General features: G+C 41.1%; 2 protein-coding genes across 2 annotated transcripts; both read left to right on the top strand.

Moving 5' to 3' along the window:
- Positions 1-959: 959 nt before the first annotated feature.
- Positions 960-3,454, top strand: LOC308377056 (alpha-1,3-mannosyl-glycoprotein 4-beta-N-acetylglucosaminyltransferase C-like; the record flags this gene model as incomplete). The annotated part of the gene is made up of 3 exons (XM_080853604.1): positions 960-1,067; positions 1,289-1,397; positions 2,307-3,454. The coding sequence occupies 3 exons, from the start codon at positions 960-962 to the stop codon at positions 3,452-3,454; spliced, it is 1,365 nt and encodes a 454-aa protein (XP_080709730.1).
- A 4,621-nt stretch (positions 3,455-8,075) lies between these two features.
- On the top strand, positions 8,076-8,984 carry LOC308377269 (thyrotropin subunit beta-like; the record flags this gene model as incomplete). Its single annotated transcript, XM_080853852.1, has 2 exons — positions 8,076-8,240; positions 8,766-8,984. The coding sequence occupies 2 exons, from the start codon at positions 8,076-8,078 to the stop codon at positions 8,982-8,984; spliced, it is 384 nt and encodes a 127-aa protein (XP_080709978.1).
- Between the last annotated feature and the right edge of the window lie 11,712 nt (positions 8,985-20,696).

The following is a 20,696-nucleotide window of genomic DNA, read 5'->3' as shown; positions in this document are numbered from 1 at the left end:
GGTCCTTGGCTGTTGGACAACTCTTCTGATAATTCTTTTCACTCCTCTGTCAGAAATCTTGAGAGGGGCACCTGGTCGTGGCCAGTTTTTGGTAAAATGATGTTATTTCCACTTCCGGATTATGGCCCAAACAGTGCTAACTGGAACATTCAGAAGTTGAGAAATGTGTCCGTAACTAAAAGCATCAGTATGTTTTGCAATTATATAGTTGCAACTTTGCTTTTACCCATCATGAGATGTTTCTTCTGTGACACCTTGGTAATGAGACACTTTTTTATAGGCCATCAGTTGGGATTGAACCAGCTGATATTAATTTGCACTGACAAGGGGCCAGATTGCTTTCTAATTACTGATCAAATTCAGCTGTTGTCTTAGCGTTCCATGCCTTTTTGCACCTCCCTTTCTTCATGTGTTCAATACTTTTCCCTTGTGTCATTTTACATTATTACACATAACTTAATTTCTGAACGTGTTTGTTTGTTTCTTTGTATGTATGGAATACTTTGGTTCATACCAACATCTGGTGAAAAATTCATGTCAATAGCACCTTTGGAAATATATTTACTGAGAAAAATGGTGACGTGTTCAATACTTATTTTACCCGCTGTAAATGTTGTCAATTTTCTTGATTCTGGGTCTAATTCAATTTGCCAAAAGCCTTTCCTGGCATTAAGTTTTAAATTGACTTTAGAGCCCTGAACTGCTTGCAAAATTCTGTCGACAGTTGGTACGGCATGCGGTTCTCTGATGATGGCTTCTCTGAGGTCTACGCATAGCCTCATCATAGCAGTATCTCTCTTCGGTGTGAGCAGTAGCAGTTTGACACCCATTCAGACCCTTCATTGACTTCCTCTATGATAACCTGCTCAAGCATTTTGTCTAATTCCTGATTCACAGTGTGTATTGTTGTTCTCGATGTGCTAACTTTTAGTTGTCTCTTTACCTCAGATCTTGCAGAGATGAGGTGGTACTGGGGCTCGATCATCAGATCAGGCATGGCAGTTGTTGTCTTAGCTGGCCTTTATATTTCATATAGTCAGATTCCATGGACAACAGTGAGGTCTACAGTAAGTCCAACACAGTTTTATCAGTTTGTAAATCGACCTGTCATCAATGTGAGTTGAAACACTGAAATGGGGCACTGCTGAGGTATCACTTACTATTTTAAATGGGTTATATTTAAACTATATCTTTGTAAGGCTTCTATTGGCTTTGATGAGTAGAGTATAGTACAGCAGTGACAAAGGTCATCAGTTCTTGTTTAATTGAAAATGTGTATCTTTTCTAGGTTACTGAACAGCGCACATATAGTTGGTCATCTTCAGATGGCCAGAATACCATCATGCCTCTTAATGTGACCTTGGAACTTCTTGCTGGCACCCTTCCACCAATCCAAAGTGAGCACTGGTAGAGATATGGACTTTTAAACGTGGATTATAGCAGAGGGAGATAGCAAGGATGTGCATGTCTGTTGATCTGTTGTTCTGTTGTTTATTGTGTGTTAATATAAGTTGTAATTGTCAGTTGTCCTGAGTCCTGTTGTCTTTTGCACTTTTAAAATAATCTATTATACGGCTCTTCAGAATGTTCCAAAAAGTACCGTTGATATGAATGGGCCATCCCTACATCATACCCATACATTAATTCCTGCTAACAGACCTCTGCGAAAGATAATCACCGCTGTCATTGGCAACGGGTTTTGTACTTCTAATTCACATCTTTCATATCATTCCGCCAGAAGTCCAGTCATTTTAACGCAACAGTAGAGAGTAATTTGAAGTCAGCAAGTAATGGGTTGCTATGCAACACCTGAAACTTCAAAGTTCTATTTGCTTGAAGAACTATTTATTTCTAAACGGGACACATGAAACGGCACCTAAATCATTAAAAAGAGGTATGTTGGAGGAATGTCTCCTATCGTTTTTGGCAAGTACCCGTATAATAAGCGGGATAATGTATTGTCCGTCGGTCATTCTCCAAAAATAATTCCCTTCAGGACGAAACAACACCCTCCGCTGCGCGTCGGGGTGTTGTTCGCCCCGTCGGGAATTATTTTTGGAGAATGACCTCCGGACAATACATTATCCCTTACATATAATATAGTACAGTCAGTAGCCATTTATATGTGATTGTTTTTCTAACAGTTGGGAACTAACAAAAACAAATTGAAAATATTGTTACTATATTAATGTCTTTTAATTGTGTCTCAAACATTTATTAAGATGATTATAAATGGTGATCTGTTCTATAAGATAATTGTTTCAATATGTGGCCGGACCACAACCGTTTCTTTTTCTTTTCTTCAGAGTACCTTACAGTTGGTCTTTCTTCAGTAAAGAGAAAGAAAGAAAGCTACCTAATGGACACTCTTCACTCCATCTTCCTCCATTCTTCCAAAGAGGAGCTCTCTGAAATGGTAGTGGTGGTTCTCCTCGCTGACTTTGACCAGGCCTGGGTAAATGTGACCAGGCAAAAAATTGCCAGCTTGTTTGACACTTATCTGAAACAGGGCCAGCTCCTGGTCATCCACGCGCCTCAGGATTTGTACCCTCCCCTGACAGGACTGAAGAGGAATTTCAATGACCCTCCAGATCGTGTGACCTTCCGCTCAAAGCAGAACGTGGACTACTCCTTCCTGGTCCACTTCAGTGGAAACCTCTCTCAGTACTTCATCATGGTGGAGGATGACGTGACCTGTGCCAAGGGGTTCCTTTCCGCCATTCGCAAACACGTGCTTAAGATGGGCAGTGCCCGGTGGACGACACTGGAGTTTTCCAAGCTGGGCTACATTGGAAAGCTCTACCACTCCGAAGATCTGCCACAGCTCGCCCGCTTCCTCTTTCTCTTCTACCAGGAGATGCCTTGCGATTTCCTGCTCTCTCACTTTCGGACTTTGCTTATGCAGGACAAGGTCATCCGTAGGCGCCCTTCCTTGTTTCAGCACATGGGCATGTTCTCGTCCTTCCAGGGAACCCACAATCACCTCAAAGATGACGACTTTGCAGAGGAGCCAGCCGATAACCCATCTGCACTTATCCTTACCAACATGAAGTCTTTTGAGAAGAATGACCCAGAGTGTGCCTACAACCAAGGCTCAGAATTCTTTTGGGGGTTGTCTCCTAGCAAAGGAGATTATTTTATGGTGGTGTTCGATGAGCCTGTGCTGCTGTCACGAATCTCCATTGTGACAGGATCGGAGCAGAAGGATATTCTTTTTAGTGCTGTTGTTGAGGTTGGATATGCCCTTCAGAATTCAAAGACACCAACAGCATCTTCTTGCTCAGACTTCCACAGCCTGGGCTCTTTTCATGCAGGACAGTTTGAAATGAGGGATATTGACCACACTGTGAAATCACCTGCATCCTGTTTAAAAATTGAAGTCACACAAAAACAAATTGACTGGGTCAGGATAAGCAATATTCGGGTTTGGGAAAGTAACATGGCTATAAAATGAAATCTTATATTATTTTTTTTAAAGTTCAAAGTATTTTTATTTGTCACATACATATATAGGTAGCCTATAAATGTAGTGAAATGCTTGTTCCACTGACTCCAAAACTGTGCAAATTAATAAATAAAAGAAGAAGGAAAGAAAGAACTGTGCAAAGTGTTAAGGCTGGTGCTGGTGTGCTGGTGCTCCGACCACAATCCTCATTTAGAATCCTGACAGCCTATTATTGTTATTATTAGTGTTGTTATTACATGTACATATTATCTTTATAATTAGACAATCCAAAAGGGATTAACAGTAATCTTATTGTTTTAATATAAGTATATGTAATATTCAGGTCCAAAAGCTGACAGTACACACCACCAGGTGGAGCCCTTGCAACCCAACAGGGGGCTGTGTATCATGATGCTCTAGGTTCAGTTATATGCCTGTTCATTCACATGCAGTGCTCTCTACAAAGATTGCAGTGCATTATTGTCGACATTTTTTTCTAGGTATTGTTTACTGTCTTTGTATTAAGGTTAAGCTTGATTATATCAGCACAGTGTGCTGAATAGCACAAAAGATTGTTTCTATTTTAGTGCCTTACTTTTAAAACCTGAAAAGTTTCACCTTTCTGTCAAACCGTTCTAAAGAGTGTCTCTGGAAGAAATGGACTTTGTATTTGGTGAGTCACACACACTGTACTTTCCCCTTGTCTCTTTGCCAGGTTCCACCCACTCCAGTTGTATACTGTACTGAGATGAGTTGTCATTTTGTGAGTTTGACATGCCATTAAAATGACCAGAGTCTGCTTCAAAAACTTCCTTCTGTAATACATGTCAGCGGGGCACGGATGAGGACTACCCCACGCCCCTCGCACTTGCGGACGGAAAACATAAATGGACTGATGACCAACTTTAGCGGCATGACCAAAGACCTCCAGTAAAATCCCCAACACACAAGACCTCTTCATGTTTCTGAGTGACCTATTTTTCAGGGGACTACCTCTCATCATATTACTTGTGGCCTGGCCTTCGGCAGAGGTAATGATGGGCCAATAGGTCATGACTGATGACTGTTTCAGAACCACTGATTTTTGTAAGTGTTCCATATAATGTTTCTCATCTTTTCTCTGACGTTTCTCATTCTCATTTTCTCATTGATGGATGTTGATTATGTTTGAATTTTAATGTTAAGATAAGATAATTGTTTTCAGGCAAAGTAGGCTATCATGATGGGGACAATTATTTACTGAACTGGGGTATCATTGGATATTGTGATTTCACCCTATTTAAACTGATTTTGTTTGCTAAGATGAAGCACTCTTGCATAAAACTGAAGACACAAAATGTAGTGCACTCAATTATCATAAATCAATGACTTATCAATATCTACCAATATTTATGCTAAAACCTTAATTCAAGTGGCAAGCAAAGTGCAGTCTCCTAATAACTAGATACACAATTTTTGTGTAAAAATTGTATAACCGCACAACATATGCAGAGTGGTCCAGGGGACCGGATACAGCAGACAATGTAGCTGGGCAACCTGGAAAAAATATGGCTGATCAAGCTGTTTCATGAGAGGCATGTGAAGGGTAGACATGTGTTAGCATCTCACACACAGGTGCTTGATCTGCTCTGCTCGTTGATCATCTTAATCGGACCTGTTTTGTTGAATTTTGTTATTTGGCTATATTACCAAATAGTTTCCGGGATGAGCTGCAAAGCCCTGTGAGCATGCTGCTTGGTGTTACAGTGATCCAGGCATAAGTAAGCTGTGGCAAGCACATGTCCCCCTGAACATGATAAGGAGCGGAATTAGGAGGATTAGAGTTTGAAAATATGGCATCCCCTCCGTCCAGGTGGATCAAGAACACGTGAAACAGCAACGGTGTAATGTGAAGTGCTCGGTAACACAGACACGTGTGCACACACATGCACACACACACACACACAGACACACACACACACACACACACTCAGGCCACTTCTCTAGAGGTCATGTGTCTTCTCTGCAAGTTAAGAAAATACATTGATCCCATTTGTATACATCAATGTAAGCCCAGGTACCAACACAGGCATCAAGTAGAAGATGAAAAGGGAATTCCTAAAGGGTATCACAGGTCATCTGGTAAAATACAGACGTTTTTTCCTTCACAGTTTAATTACCAAGTCGGGGAATTTGATCGTAATACTTTGGGATATAGTTATATTTATTTAGGCTTCAGTGAAGTCATTCACCATTTCAGCAGTGTACAAAGGATGTTGCACAGAAGATTGTAGGTCTGTTTGTAAAATTCAACTTTATAGATCCTTGGTTACAGATTGGCAGAGATACTGGAGCTCACATCATGCTGCTCACCTTGTTTAGAGTACCATAGAATATGAAGGAGCTGACAACATCATGCTGCTCACCTTGTTTAGAGTACCATAGAATACGAAGGTTTTCATCTTGTGACCTGTAACGTGTGGTTAACCTCATGCTTCAGCCCATCTTTCATTTTCTCATTTCTGCCTCTTCAATCTTCATAGCTTCTTTTTCACTTTTACTGTGACCAATGTTTTTGCACAATGCTCACCATGCTGCTGTGTGTGTGTGTGTGTGTGTGTGTGTGTGTGTGTAGGTGTGTGTGTGTGTGTTTAATTCCTTGCCACTGGAAATGCTGTGAAGACAAGTTCATGGTAAATCAGAGTTCTGTGGGAAGTGATTAAGATGACGAACAAGAGCTTTTGAGCATCTAAAGTACCACCATGACAGTATGGCGCAGGTGAGGAGGTTAGACATGATACTGCATTAACCATTGATGGGAAGTAACAGAAAGGTGACCAGATTATTGTTATCCACCCTATTTAAACTGATTTGTTTGCTAAGATGAAGCACTGTGACATAAAACTAAAGACACAATATGTAGTGCACTCTTAATGACTTATCAATATTTACCAATATTTATGAAAATCTTTTGTAGTAACTACTTCACAGCACATTGAGTTGAATTGAAATGGTATGACACATCTAAATAAAGAAGTTTAACAGTGCCTTCCATAAGTATTTACCCCCTTGGATGTTTTACCCTTTTATTGCTTTTATAAATCAATGGTCAAAATAAGTTGGCTTTTTTGACAAAATTTCTTACTGTCAAAGTGAAAACAGATTTCTACACAGTTATGCTAATTTAATAAAAATATTTATTGAAAAATAAGTGATTCCATAAGTGACCCCCTTTAAAGTGACTGACCTAATTCAACAGAGGTCCAGCCAATTGGTGCTAATTAGTGACCAGTGTGCAGTGAATGTGTCTCAAGTGATTGTAGTATAACAACACCTGTGTCTGGAAGGTCTTAATGAGTTAAAAAAAATGTAAATCCTTAATTCAAGTGGTAAGCAACGTGCAGCCTCTCAATAACTAGATACACAGTTTTTGTGTGAAGATTGTATAACCGCAAAACATATGCAGAGTGGTCCAGGGGACCGGATACAGTAGACAATGTAGCTGGGCAACCAGGAAGCTGATCATGCAAGCTGTTTCATGAGAGACATGTGAAAGGTAGACATGTGTTAGCATCTCACACACAGGTGCTTGCTCTGCTCGTTTATCATCTTGACAGATCTTGATTGTCTTGATCATCTGATGTACCACCATGACAGTATGGTGCAGGTGAGGAGGCCAGAAATGATGCTGCATTTACCATGTTGATGGGAAGTAACAGAAAGGTGACCAGATTATTGTTATTTCCTAACACTTTTCCCTAAAGAAAAGGATGCTATGACTGCTCTTCCTATTGCATTCTGTTAGGTAATTGACCTGGGTCATGTTATACGTCCAGGGCCAAACCAACTGACACCCATTGGGGCTTACACAGACCTATCAGCCTTAAAATAGATAATGAATGTTATCCAGATTTGTTTTTCTGTTGGTAAAGAGATACTTTAGAAAATGATCAGCACTCGCTGAGTTTTTAGGTCAATGTGTAGGCTATAGTGACACTCCCCCAGAACAGATCCGTGTCTGCCCTGAGTGGAAGATAAATCACGGGGCTCAGTAAGGGATAAGTGACTGTATAAAAGAAGCCCACTACCACCAGTAGGCCACTAGGAACCAGAGGGGAGCACATATAAGGGCTCAAATACACATGCGCGTCTTTTTTCAGGCGTAGACGCTTCAGTAACGCCTTGGCAAAGTGCGGCGGCCAAAACAGAAGCGGTGCGCTTCCCTGCCTTGCGCTGGAAAGTTGAGAATAGTTCAACTTTTAAGCGCACCTTAAAAACGCTTCAAAGACGCAACGCGTGGTGGAGAAGGGGCGCACACGGTAAACGCGCCGTGCCATAGGAATTAATGCATTTGCTTGCGTCCCGTTTAAAAAAAACGCTTGTGTATTTGAGCCCTATGGAGATACCTTTACTCTCACAAAACAACAGCAAATGAACAAAAAACAACAACAACAACAACACATCAAGGACTAAACAACACATCAAAACTCTTGATGGGATTTATCTCTGGGGTTTATATATTTATGTGTACGTGAGTCACAAGTCAAAGCTATCTTAGTATTTTGTGTATTTTTCTTACTTCTTGTTTGACCATGTGATTCAACATTCTTTGTTTGGTCTAGCCACTGCACAGTGCACTAATGTGGGGAGGATGGGCTTGACGTTGTCTACCACCTTCATCCTCTGCCTACAAGTTGGAGTGCTCCTGGGGTGCGGTTGCTTTCTGAAGAACATCACCCTCCATGTCAACATGCGTGAATGTGGGCACTGCATGGCCCTCAACACCACTATCTGCAGCGGCCTCTGCTATACCCAGGTGCAGTTGCCCAGCGGGATGATAGGAGCTCTTCAATGATTAGCAGATAGCAGATTGAGATGTAGTTTAATTCAACTTGTATTTATCAAACTGTATTAGAATTGTTTTCTCTTTGTTCAGTGTACACAGAATTTTACACTTCCGTTTCTCCTTGTTTCAGTGTACTCAAGTTTTATACTTTTACCCTAATATAACAGTTATCAATGTAAGTAACCTTTTTTATGGCCAGAAATCTAAATCCTCCATGCAACTACATTAGAAATAGGACAACACAAAGAAATTAAATCTCTAATATTGTGCACCACATGGATGCATATGGATATATCTAGCATATATACTTGCTTGCAATTATCCAGTACTTATGTTATCTGTGCTTTGCAGTCAGTATGAAACACTGTAGACCGTATTGGCTTAATGGCTTAATCTTTATGTTTTTCCCCCCAAAGCACTGATATTCTGGAGGATCTGGTTGTGCAGCCTAATTAGCTGCCCTTCTGTCCTTCTGCCATGTTTTCTTTTTTACAGGACACAAACCTGAAGGATTTCGTGGGCAGGCGCTTCTTGATCCAGAGGGGCTGCATGCACTGCTCCGTGGTGTACCACACGGCCGAGACGCCAGGCTGCCCCACCGACATCAACCCTGTGTTCTCCTACCCTGTGGCAAGGCGTTGCCGCTGTGCCAAATGCAACACCAAAAGAATGGAGTGTGTCCACAAGGCCAGAAGAAATATTAATAGCTGCTGATGTGGTGGTCCTTCATCCACACCTTCACTGACCTGGCTGTGTGGCATGGAGCATTGTCCTGCTGGAAAAAACACTCCTCAGAGTTGGGGAACATTGCCAGAGCAAAAGGAAGAAAGTTTTCTTCAAAGGACAACTTTGTACCTGGCTTGATTCATGTGTCCTTCACAAAGAAAAATGCCTTGCTGAAGCACCCCCAGATTATCAACGATCCTCCACCAAATTTCACTGTAGGTGCAAGACACTGTGGCTTGTAACCATCAGACGACCGACCATGTGTTGGGCAAAGCTGAAAATTGGACTCATCAGAGAAGATGACCTTAGAAGTTTGGTTAAATCCTTATGGTCTTTTGCAAACCTCAGCCAGGCCGAGTACAACATTGTCCTGGAAGAAAAACTTACTTCCTTTTGCTCTGACAATGTTCCCCTACACAGAGGAGTGGTTTTTCCAGCAGGACAATGCTCCATGCCACACAGCAAGGTCAGTGAAGGTGTGGATGAAGGACCACCACATCAGGACCCTGTCAGGGTCAGCCCAATTTCCAGACCTGAATCCCATTTAAAACTTCTGGAATGTGATCAAGAGGAAGATGGATGGTCACAAGGCATCAAACAAAGCAGAGCTGCGCCAGCCAGGAGTGGCATAACGTCGCCCAACGGCAATGGGGTGCAGAATAAGTGCAGAAAAGAAGCTTAAAAATAAACGAATAGATAAAATCAATCACTGTCTTAAGATTACCTGAGCAAAAGTCTGTATCTGTTCACCAAGAAGAATTTGAATGCGGACCTTCTTATCGTATCCAACGCTCATCTGAACTTTGAGTGAAGGCAGGATAGTTTACGTCTGTATCTGTTCACCAAGAAGAATTTGAATGCGGACCTCCTTATCGTATCCAACGCTATTCTGAACTTTGAGTGAAGGCAGGATAGTTTAATAACGCTACGCGTATATGCGCGTACAATAGTCTAAACTCAAAGAAAAAGACTCTCTGCTAAGGCAGGATATGACCATGAACACATAATGAAGAATTCAAGACCATAATCATGTCAAAATTCAACACTGCCACGGCTGTGACAGCAATATAAGAAACTGTCTATAGGCTGTCTAATACGTGATATCTTTTCTGGTGTAGATTATGTGACTTTGGTGCAGCGGTTAGAGCTCATGGATTGCATGCAACAGATCACTGGTTCGACCCCCTTCGCCTCCGTAATAATTGTAGTTTTACATCTCCTTGTAAATCGCTTTGAAAAAAAAACGTCTGCGAAATGACTAAATGTAAATGTATTAATAAGAAATTCAATACATTGAAGCAATGAAAATATATTTTGTGTATTTCTCTCTTCTTATCATGCATCCACCTTTTCTACAAAAATGATATGCTGTGAAGTAGACTGAGGTAGACTTTATTCACTACTGCACAAAAACTAGACACGTTTGCAAAACTATACGTTTGCAATGATGTAAGTTGCATTTGTTGATGACGTATGGTTAATAACATTGTGATTGTAGAAGGGACATAAAATCAAGATCTTAAACAACTTTTGCCAATATCTCCGTAAGGGAGATGGGTTACTGTCAATATAACACTGTCATATAATAATATATTGTGTGGCAGAAGGGGAAAGGAAGCAACAGGGGTTATACACAGCCAGCATTTGGTCGCTGGACATAGTATGTATACAGACATCCGGTGGTAAATACAAGATACAGGCAAGACCAGATTACTGTACCAATAGGGTTACTGTTACAGGGGTAAGGGATGTAGGGACAGAGAAACATTTCAGTGGTGGCAATAATGTATATTGTATATAAATGCTAGCATGGGGTATTGGGTAGAGTAGGTGTACGGCAATGCAGTGGCGGTGGGTGCGATTGGCAGAGGGTTTCTCCAGGTAGACCAGGTGGAGAGACTACAGCAGCGTCCCATAGCGGAGATAGTCCTGATTAGTAGCGAGAGAAAAGGGAAAGAAAAGGAAGAAAGTGAGTGGGTAGAGTTCAGCTGTCCATGTGCGTAGATGCGGAGTGGTAGGGGTGAGGAGCAATAGTTCCACTTCCATCAGCGATTGGAACATGCTATAAGGGAGAGAGAACATTTATGTTAGTAGACATCAATTTCAGAAACAGATAGGGAGATACATTTGGGTAGTAGATTCATCAGTAGGCAATATGGCTATTTTATCAGTGTTATTATAGGCATAATCAATATGGTATGGAAGGAGAGAGAGAGAGAGAAAGAGAAAGGGAGAAGATATGTCTAGTAATACTGGCATTTGTTATTTAGTTTGGTAGTGTACTTATGGAGATATCAGTCGTAAGTTTTCTTTTTTAGTTCTGGTGAGTGAGGACAGCTGCATGTCACACCCGAGATCTGTTATAGCACTCTTTTACAGTGCAACATACACTGCCTGCAACTTGCAACCTGCACACACACAGATGAAATATTTGTTATTTTTATTAGAACATTATTTGTGTTCGGATATATCTGGGTGGCTAGCGCAGCAGGTAATGGGTTTGTCGACTTTTTGCTATAGGATGCACTAAAGAGGAATGTCTTTAGCTGTGTCTGCATCTCGGATAGAGGCAGGGAGATTATTCCAGAGGAGGGGGGCTCGGTAGCTAAAGGCTCTGCCTCCTATTGTGGTTTTTGATATTCTTGGAATTACCAGGAGGCCTGCACTCTGGGAACGGAGCAGCCTTGGAGGGCAATAGTGGACGACTAATTCCTTGAAGTAGTTTGGAGCCAGGTCGTTTAGGGCTTTATATCTTAGCAGGAGTACTTTGAAATCGATTCTACTTTTGACGGGGAGCCAATGCAAAGAGGCGAGTAACGGTGAGATGTGTTCTTACTTTTTAGTTCTGGTGAGTGTACGAGCAGCAGCGTTCTGTATAAGTTGGAGGCTCTTTATTGTGTTGATGCTGCATCCGGACAGGAGAGCATTACAGTAATCGAGGCGGGAAGTAATAAATGCGTGGATTAGTTTTTCTGCATCTTGGAGGGATAGGACCTTTCTAATTTTGGCAATATTGCGTAAATGAAAAAATCATGTCTTTGAGATCTGTTTTATGTGTGAGTCAAGTAGGAGGTCTTGGTTGATAGTTACACCAAGGTTTTTGATGTTAGTGTTGGGTGTTGGGAAGCCATTGAGTGTGGGTAGATGGGTAGATAGTGTAGCTCTCAGTTGATCAGGGCCTCAAAGCATAACCTCAGTTTTATCAGAGTTGAGGAGCAGGAAGTTGTTAGCCATCCAAGATTTTACATCATGGAGGCAAGCTTCTATCTTGGGTAGATGTTCAATTTCATCAGGTTTCATAGATAGGTAGAGTTGGGTGTCATCAGCATAGCAATGGAAGTTAATGCCACAGCACCTAAGGGTAGCATATAAAGGGAAAAAAGCAGTAGTCCAAGGACAGAGCCTTGTGGAACACCGTAGCTTACTCTGGTGTGATTTGACGACTTCTCATGGACATGAACAAATTGATGGCGATCAGAGAGGTAAGATCTAAACCAAGATAGGGCACAGCCTTTGATGCCAACGTGATGTTCAAGTCTCTGTAACAGGATATGATGATCTATAGTGTCGAAAGCGGCACTAAGGTCTAGGAGAACTAGTATTGAGGTGCACCCATGATCAGATGCGATTAGTAGGTCATTCAAGACTTTGACTAAGGCCGTTTCAGTGCTGTGGTGGATTGGAAGGTTTCTTCAATTTTGTTTTGTTGTAGAAAGGAAGTAAGTTGCTTAGCTACTAGTTTTTCAAGTATTTTTGACAAGAAAGGGAGGTTAGATATGAGCCTTTAGTTAGCGAGATTATCGGGATCAAGGTTAGGTTTTTTAAGAGATGGTTTTATCACTGCTATTTTGAATGATTGTGGGACGTATCCTGAAATTAGTGAATTATTCATTACATTGAGTAATGTCTCACTTAATAAGGGAAGTGCATGTTTAAGTAATTTTGTGGGGATAGGGTCTAGTAGGCACGTCGATGATTTAGATGAGAGGATCAAGGAGTTTAGTTCAGGGAGGTCGGTGGGTGCGAAGAATTGAAGGAGAGTACCCGGTTGAGGGGGTGTTGCCATGGCGCATTTTGGAAGGGGTAATTTGTTCTCTTATTTTGAGGATTTTATTATTGAAAAAGGTCATGAAATCATTACCACTAAAGATTATGGGAACCGAATGTTCGATTGTGTTGTGGTTTTTTGTTAGCTTAGAAATAGTGTTAAATAGGAACTTTGGGTTGTTTTTATTACTATCAATCAATGAAGAATAGTAAGCTGATTTCGCCTCAGAGAGTACTCGTTTAAAGCTTAGAAGACAATCCTTCCATGCCAGGAGGAATAGCTCAAGTTTGGTGGAGTACCATTATTTTTCTAGTTTACGTGTGGTTTGTTTAAGTGCACGAGTCTGATCCGCGTACCATGGGGCCAGTTTTTTCAGTTTTCTTATTCTCTTTTTTAGTGTTGCAACAGCGTCAAGGGTTGAGTGCAACGCATGTATGACGCCTTCAGTTATTAGCTCGATATGAGGTGGGGGAGTGCATATGCCATTTACTTTGCCAGCGGTAGGAGCTGAGGTGAGGGCGACGGGTAGTTTTGATATAAATTCAGCTGTAGTCCTGTCGGATAGACAACGGCTGTAGAAGTGGGTTATTTCCGATGTTGGACGGAGTTCATGAGTCTGATGCTGAGCCATTGGGCTGTGATTATGGGGCGTGTTTCAACGAACCAGGGAAAAAAATGCCTCTTCGCTCAATTGGATACCTACAACTAATCAGAGCAACATAGTATGACCATCTGATACATTAAAACTTTTACCGGATCCCGTAAGAAGGACGGCAAAAACATATTTTCAATCGGCAAATGCCTTGATCGCGTTTCTCTGTTCCTCTTTCAAAATGAATGCCCTGTCAACAGGCTTTTTGCTAGGATTTTTTGAGAGGGGGTCCATTTTGAAATTGAAACTAAAGCGACGAAGCCCCAGTGACCCTGCAAAACTAAGGGGGTCTGGGGGCATGCTCCCCCATAAGATTTTTTTTTTCAAATAACCTTTTAAATAGTGTCCTCTAGTGGGTTTTAGGAAGAGAAATTTATTATACGGCATAAACATATTGAAGACATCTGCTGAGATTTTGTTTTGGATATGTGTGAAGCAGGAGCACCCTGACCTGGGAGAGAAAGCTTAGGAGCAGCATCCACCCTTTGCCTCCACATATTTATGTGAGGACTCCTTCTCTGCAATGACTGTGATCAAAACAAAAAAGAGAAACAGACTGTGCCTGGAGAAGAGCCTTATCACAGCAGTTGCCTCCTCTTTTTTAAAAAAAAATAACCTTTTAAATAGTGTCCTCTAGTGCAGGGGTTTTCAACCGGTGGTTCGCGGCGGTATTGCAGGGGGTCCGCGATTGGTGGTCCCTGGGACAAAACCAGTTGAAAACCCCTGCTCTAGTGGGATTTAGGAAGAGAAATTAACAAATGTAGATTTAAAATATGGCACAAAAATAAACATATTGAAGACATCTGCTGAGATCAGTGCTAATTATAGTTAATGTCAAATATCCTCTGTTCAATTTTCAAACTCTCCCTCACTATATGATTTTTTTTGCTCGAGCAATATTCCATGACAAATGATACGATGCCAACGTGACCGTTTCAGAGTACTTCGTATATTTCCAAAAAAAGTCGGGTCTGTTTCTCTGACTGACGTTACAATTCAAAGTATGTACCTTCTGCTTGCACAGCTCTGTGCCCTTAGGAACTCCTGGGCTATGTAAGCATTGTGTGTGTGTGGAGAGAAGGCGCTCCAAGTTTGAGGCTTTAAAATGCGACAGTGACGTCTGGCATATTAAGCAGAGGGGTTTTCCATTTCGCTCCGCAAATATTTCCTTCCATTCAGGGAAGAACGTGTGGTGTTCATCTTCATATTTTGGTTTAGCTTTACGCTTTGCTGGATCCATGGCATTCTTTCAGTAGCTACTGCTAGTCTGGCTAGTAACTCTCTGAGACTGGGTGCACACACTGAGAATGTTTCATGTTTGGAACATTAACGTTACTTGAAGACATCTCTCAAGATCACGTGATGACAAAATTGACATTAATAAATACCCCATTCAAATCGGACAGCCTTTTGTCTGTATTTCCAAATATTTTGCGTGCAAAATGTGCATTTTAGATGTTTATTTTACAATATGTAAATTCTGTACACCAAGAGAAAAGTCAGCGAGCACTCGAGCTGGAGCCGAGCCACACGTCTGCCGGCAAAGAGCTGCATGCGGCTCCCCTGATAGCGGTAACAGACTGTTGTTTTACGTGTTACAACGTGAATACGCTCATTAACGTTTGAACAATGTTGAGAGTTATTGTGAACACGTTTAAAAAAGTTTGACTGACTGAAAACGGGACGAAAACTTAAGGCGTCTGTAGGGCGTCTGCCTAAAAGTAGCGCGTCCAAATTCTTATTATTTTAGAACAGTGCGTCCAAAAGACGCACGGACGCATGCCTGGCTAAAAGCCTGCCTGTCAATATCTGTGAGATATGCCTGCTCACGTACATATTAGCAGCAAGGCTATAGCTAGCTACTATTTGTTTCAATGGGTTTTTTGTCTAAGCGTTAGCAATAACCTATCAATAATGGTCTAGAGCGCTTCAGTTAAGACCTTCAATCCTCGGCAACATTCGTGTTGTACATACACAACTAACTGAGTCAATGTAGACATAAAAAAGTCGTGTAGATCAGGGGATCAATGTTTTTCAGGCCAGGGACCCCCAAACTGATGGCGAGATGAGCAGGGACCCCGTACTACATAAATTGCATAACATTTTGTTTTTAATATACTGGGCCTAGTGCCAAATAAACATAGCTACCCTGTTATTGTGTATTCAATACTAAGCTATTCAAATAATACAAAGGTTAATATATTCATTAACATTTTTATTTTTTTTAATTGAATTTAACCTAACATTTTTGAACAACGAATTTAACTTAACATTTTTTAACATTGAATTTAATTTAACATTTAACAATGTGAAAGGTACAGGTTGGCCGTGCCACTGCCATTAATAAACATACATCTTGCAAACAACTCTGAGCTAACAATTAATAACAACTTATTAAAATAATTCACAGATATATGTTTTTATTTCATCATACATAAAAAAGGGACAGTGAATTCTCAAGCATCTGTCGATTGCACACATCCTCCCACATTAGGTGAGATGTATCTTCTTTTCAATAGTCTTTTCAGAGTCTGGCACATGGAGTTGTGTTGACAACATACAGTAGATGTTATAGTGAGATTGACAGGTCAACAAACCAATCACACCGCTAGCAAGTTGTTAAGATTGTAGGTAGTAGCATGCTAACATTAGCTAGGGGGCTCATACACCTCGCAAATTCTCTCAGACTTATTTTTCAGTTACAATTAAAGTTTTTTGACCTTGTACAGTGTCTATTTCTCTATTAATTTTTTGAAATCTAAGCAAAGAAATGTCAAACTAACAATTTATAGGTACAAACAAGACCAGCTATGGAGTTTGGTCCGCCATCTTTTATTGTTGATCTTCGCGCTCTTTAGACTTGAGCAGAAACGCGATCTGATTGGCTAGTGCCTGTGCTGTCGTATTTGCATGAAAGGTACTGTGAGTGAACTGGTGCCCAGCTTGAGAGAGCTCCTGTGGGTAGCTGAATGTGTCGATTGGACTGAAAGATAACATCTTGATCAATTGATACGTTCGCTACAATATGTTGGATTTATGTTAATGTAAATTTAAAGGGAATAAATACAATTCTGATTCGGAAGACATTTAAATTTGTGGAAAAAAAAATTGACTGAATTATTATTATTATTTTTTTTTAAATATTAAAAAAAAATGTCTTATCAACCAAAGATTTCGCGACCCCCCTGCAGTACCTCCGCGGACCCCCTGTTGAAGACCCCTGGTGTAGATAGCTTAAATCATCATGTCCCACTAAGCTCCCGAGACTGCGCCATCTTTGTTCGAAGTATAATCTATCTATCTAATCAACTCAAGCGTTGGTTGGTCATCTGTCCATCAACGTATAAAGCCCTTACAATTTGATTGGTCAGATCACTTTTTCAATTTTTAAGTTTTGAGAATGGAGGCTAGCACCCACTTTGGAGGGGTGGATGCCATCCTTCTGTAGTAGCTCAGGCTTCCTCCAAAAAGTTGGCCAGTTATTTATGAAATCTACGTTATTGCGTGAGCACCATTCTGCTAGCCAGTTATTAAGTGCCGATAGTCTACTGTACATTTTGTAGCCGCGGTTAATAGGCATAGGGCCAGAACACACTACAGAGTCTGCCATTTGTGTTGCGGTAGTGAATAACGATTTAAAATTTAGCTTGGTGGTTTCCGATTGCCGTAGGCGGACATCGTTTACGCCTGTGTGAATAATTATTTTAGAGAATCTCCGATCAGCGATTAGTTTTAAGTGGGATTCGATGTAATTTGCTCTAGCTCCCGATATACAGTTCACTGTTTGTGACGGGGTTGCGAGTTGAATATGCCTCAGGGTGGAGTCACCAATAACGAGAACTTTATCATCAGTATCGGTGGTATTAATGGGAGAGAAACGGTTTGAAGTTGGGATGGGATTGGGATAGGAGTGTGATACGGGCTTTGAGTGTCTTCTACTACTTACTCGTTTTACAGTCACCCATTTATTGTGGGGTTTGGGTTGCGGTGTTATCACGGGTGAGCTAGAAGGCAGAGTAGCGTTGGTTAGTGTTAGATCTGCATGCTGAATTTCGCTAGTTTGGGTTAACGAAGTTATAAAGTCTATGCTGAGGAGACGCGACTCAAGTAGAGATATCCTCTCTTCGAAGCTTGCCAGTAGCCTACACTTAGTGCAAGTATTGTGGCCATTGAAAGTTGTTAGAGAGTTGTAAACATATTACACGTCGGGCAGCGATAGCTGAGAGCGACAGGAAATAGGGGGGGAGAGAGAGAATTCCCAGATTCGATTTAATGTGAAAAGTAGTGATAGTGAGCGTAGTCACTGAGTTACGTAAGTACAAAGCAGATAAGCAGCGTTCCGGGGCTAGACAGAGTGACTCAGTAGCAAGCCTATTAGCAGGAAGTAGCGTCCGGAGCTTCTGAGAATATGGTAATCGCCGAACCCGATAAAGGGGCGTTCTCTTTTTTTAGCCTGGAATCTAGCTTGCTAAACCATTAAGCGAGCGTCGCCGAACAGTACCCTGATGTTTCGATGGAAATACTCCCATTGTGCCTCATTCTCGACCTTTTTCTGTAATTCTTCAGAAATGTTTCTTACACGACTTTGCAAAAACAACGTAAGAGAAACGCTTCTGCTGCATTCCCGCACGCTTGAAAATGTGTTCATAAGCAGCCGAAGTCTTCTCAGCTGGGTTCCTTCTGATTAGTTTCTTAGATTAATGCGCGTTCTCGTGAAAGTGGATTTGCATATATACACGCCCTGCCAGCTCCTTATTAGGAGACGCAATTTTAGAAACGTGTGCTGTCGCAATCTCCCGAATCCACCTCGTAACAGGTGTTCATTAATAAGGTGGAGATATTGTATTACGTTGAACGTCCGAAGTCCGTAAAACACATTTAAGTAGTCACTTTTTTTTTTTTTTATCGAAAAATAGTCACCATAGGTGTGAAATTGCAGTCAGTCCTGTGGTTCGAAATGGCCACCATAGGAGTGAAGACTGGCCACGAGTAGTAGTATAAAATGCAATAAATTCATGCCTTAGTTCTTAGAGATTGGGTTTAGTGTTTATTTATTTATTCGCTTACATTTGCAGTGTTCATGTCATTCACATTCAGTCACTTAGCAGACGCGGCCTTTGTCCAAAGTGACGTACAAGGGAGAGAACAGTCAAGCTACGAGCCATATAGACCTAGTGTAACAATAAATACTACCTCGTAGAATTATGACTATAAATGTGAAACGATTTGTTAATGATACAAATATTCACGTATTTATTATTTTAATCCGAGGATGTCTGTAGAGTTGACGTGAACGCAATCACCAACGGGTTCTCACAAATTCAACCGTTCATTTTTTCAAATGTCATTCCTCACCGCGATTCCTCAAATAACCACAAGATGGCCCGTGGAATCGTATTTGAGAAGATTCCGGCAGAGTTACGACTGCTATTTCGAGTTCTGAAAGTTGTCTGAAGTTCAGAAGAAAGCACAGAAGAAAAAACTATGGAGAATGCAAATGTTTTCATAAATGTTTCCGAAGTGGAGTTCCTTCTGAAATCCTTCGGAAAGTCTTCCCAACTGCTGTCGAGAATGAGGCCCATTGTTTTCTATTTGTATCCGTCATAAGAGAAAAATATAACAGTTAAGCTGTGCCGTGGAAACAAGCGCCTCTCGACTGCACTTGACTCCACAAGCTACCTCCACAAAAATATTTAAAGCCAACACGAACAGGTGAAACTTGTAGCGAGAGAGCGTCATGCCTCAACCTCAACTGAAGGACAGACTGCCCCAACTCAGATAGAGAAAGAGAGAGCTTGCACATGGACTATTGGTTGTTTTCATATTTCATATCAACATTCTTTACACACACATAGGTAAGGTACTTACAGTTGGCAGCTGCTAAACTCGTGTTGACATGTGTGAATTTGAACTCATGAATATGAACTTGTTCATACGAAGTTGCACAGGCACCCTGAGGGTTTCTACCTTTTCCCATTATAAATGTATTAGTTAAGTCGAGAAGACTATGAAATCAGCTAGATAACTAGCTATCATTTCATGCCAACGGAGCTCTTCCATTTAAATTGTTTAAGGTTAAGGTAAAAGTTAGCTAGCATAGCAACTAGATAACCATAGATATGGATCTGGATTGACAAAAGGTCAATAGCTCCCCCCTTGACCCATCTGCAACAATGTGAAAAACTGTGGCCAAGCAGTGAACTGCAACCAGTCTGAGTTAAATATGACATTGAAACAGAGACCCTGTTAAAAACGGGTTAAAATGCTGTCTAACGAATGGCGTTCTAACTATAATTTTAAACCGGAGCGCGGGCCAAAATAAATCCCGCAGGCCTCAAAATTGGGCAGCCCTGCTCTAGGTTCAGTTATATGCCTGTTCATTCACATGTAGTGCTCTCTACAAAGATTGCAGTGCATTATTGATGACTTTTTCCTAGGTATTGTTTACTGTCATTGTATTAAGGTTAAGCTTTTATAAATATTTTATTTTAGTGCCTTACTTTTAAAACCGTAAAAGTTTGTTTTCACCTTTCTGTCAAACCGTTCTAAAGAGTCACACACAGTGTACTTTCCCCTTGCCTCTTTGCCAGGTTCCACCCACTCCAGTTGTATACTGTACTGAGTTGAGTTGTCAGTTTGTGAGTTTGTCATGCCATTAAAATGACTGTTCCATAGTCTGCTTTAAATTAGCATACACATTAAACTTCCTTCTGTAATATATGTCAGCGAGGCATGGATGAGGACTGCTGATATCTGAACCTACCCCACGCACTTGCGGACGGAAAACATAGATTGATGACCAGTTTTACCAGCATGGTAACCAATTTTTACCAATTTTTACTGCGGCATGACAAAAGACCTCCAGTAAAATCCCTAACAGAAAAGACCTCTTCATGTTTCTGAGTGACCTATTTTTCAGGAGACTACTTCTCATCATATTACTTGTGGCCTGGCCTTTGGCAGAGGTAATGATGGGCCAATAGGTCATGACTGATGACTG

This window comes from Sprattus sprattus, assembly GCF_963457725.1.
Source record: "Sprattus sprattus genome assembly, chromosome: 16".
In the NCBI taxonomy this organism is placed as follows: Eukaryota; Metazoa; Chordata; class Actinopteri; order Clupeiformes; family Clupeidae; genus Sprattus; species Sprattus sprattus.
Note: the sequence above shows the minus strand (reverse complement) of the source record. Positions and strands in the feature narration are given on the sequence as shown.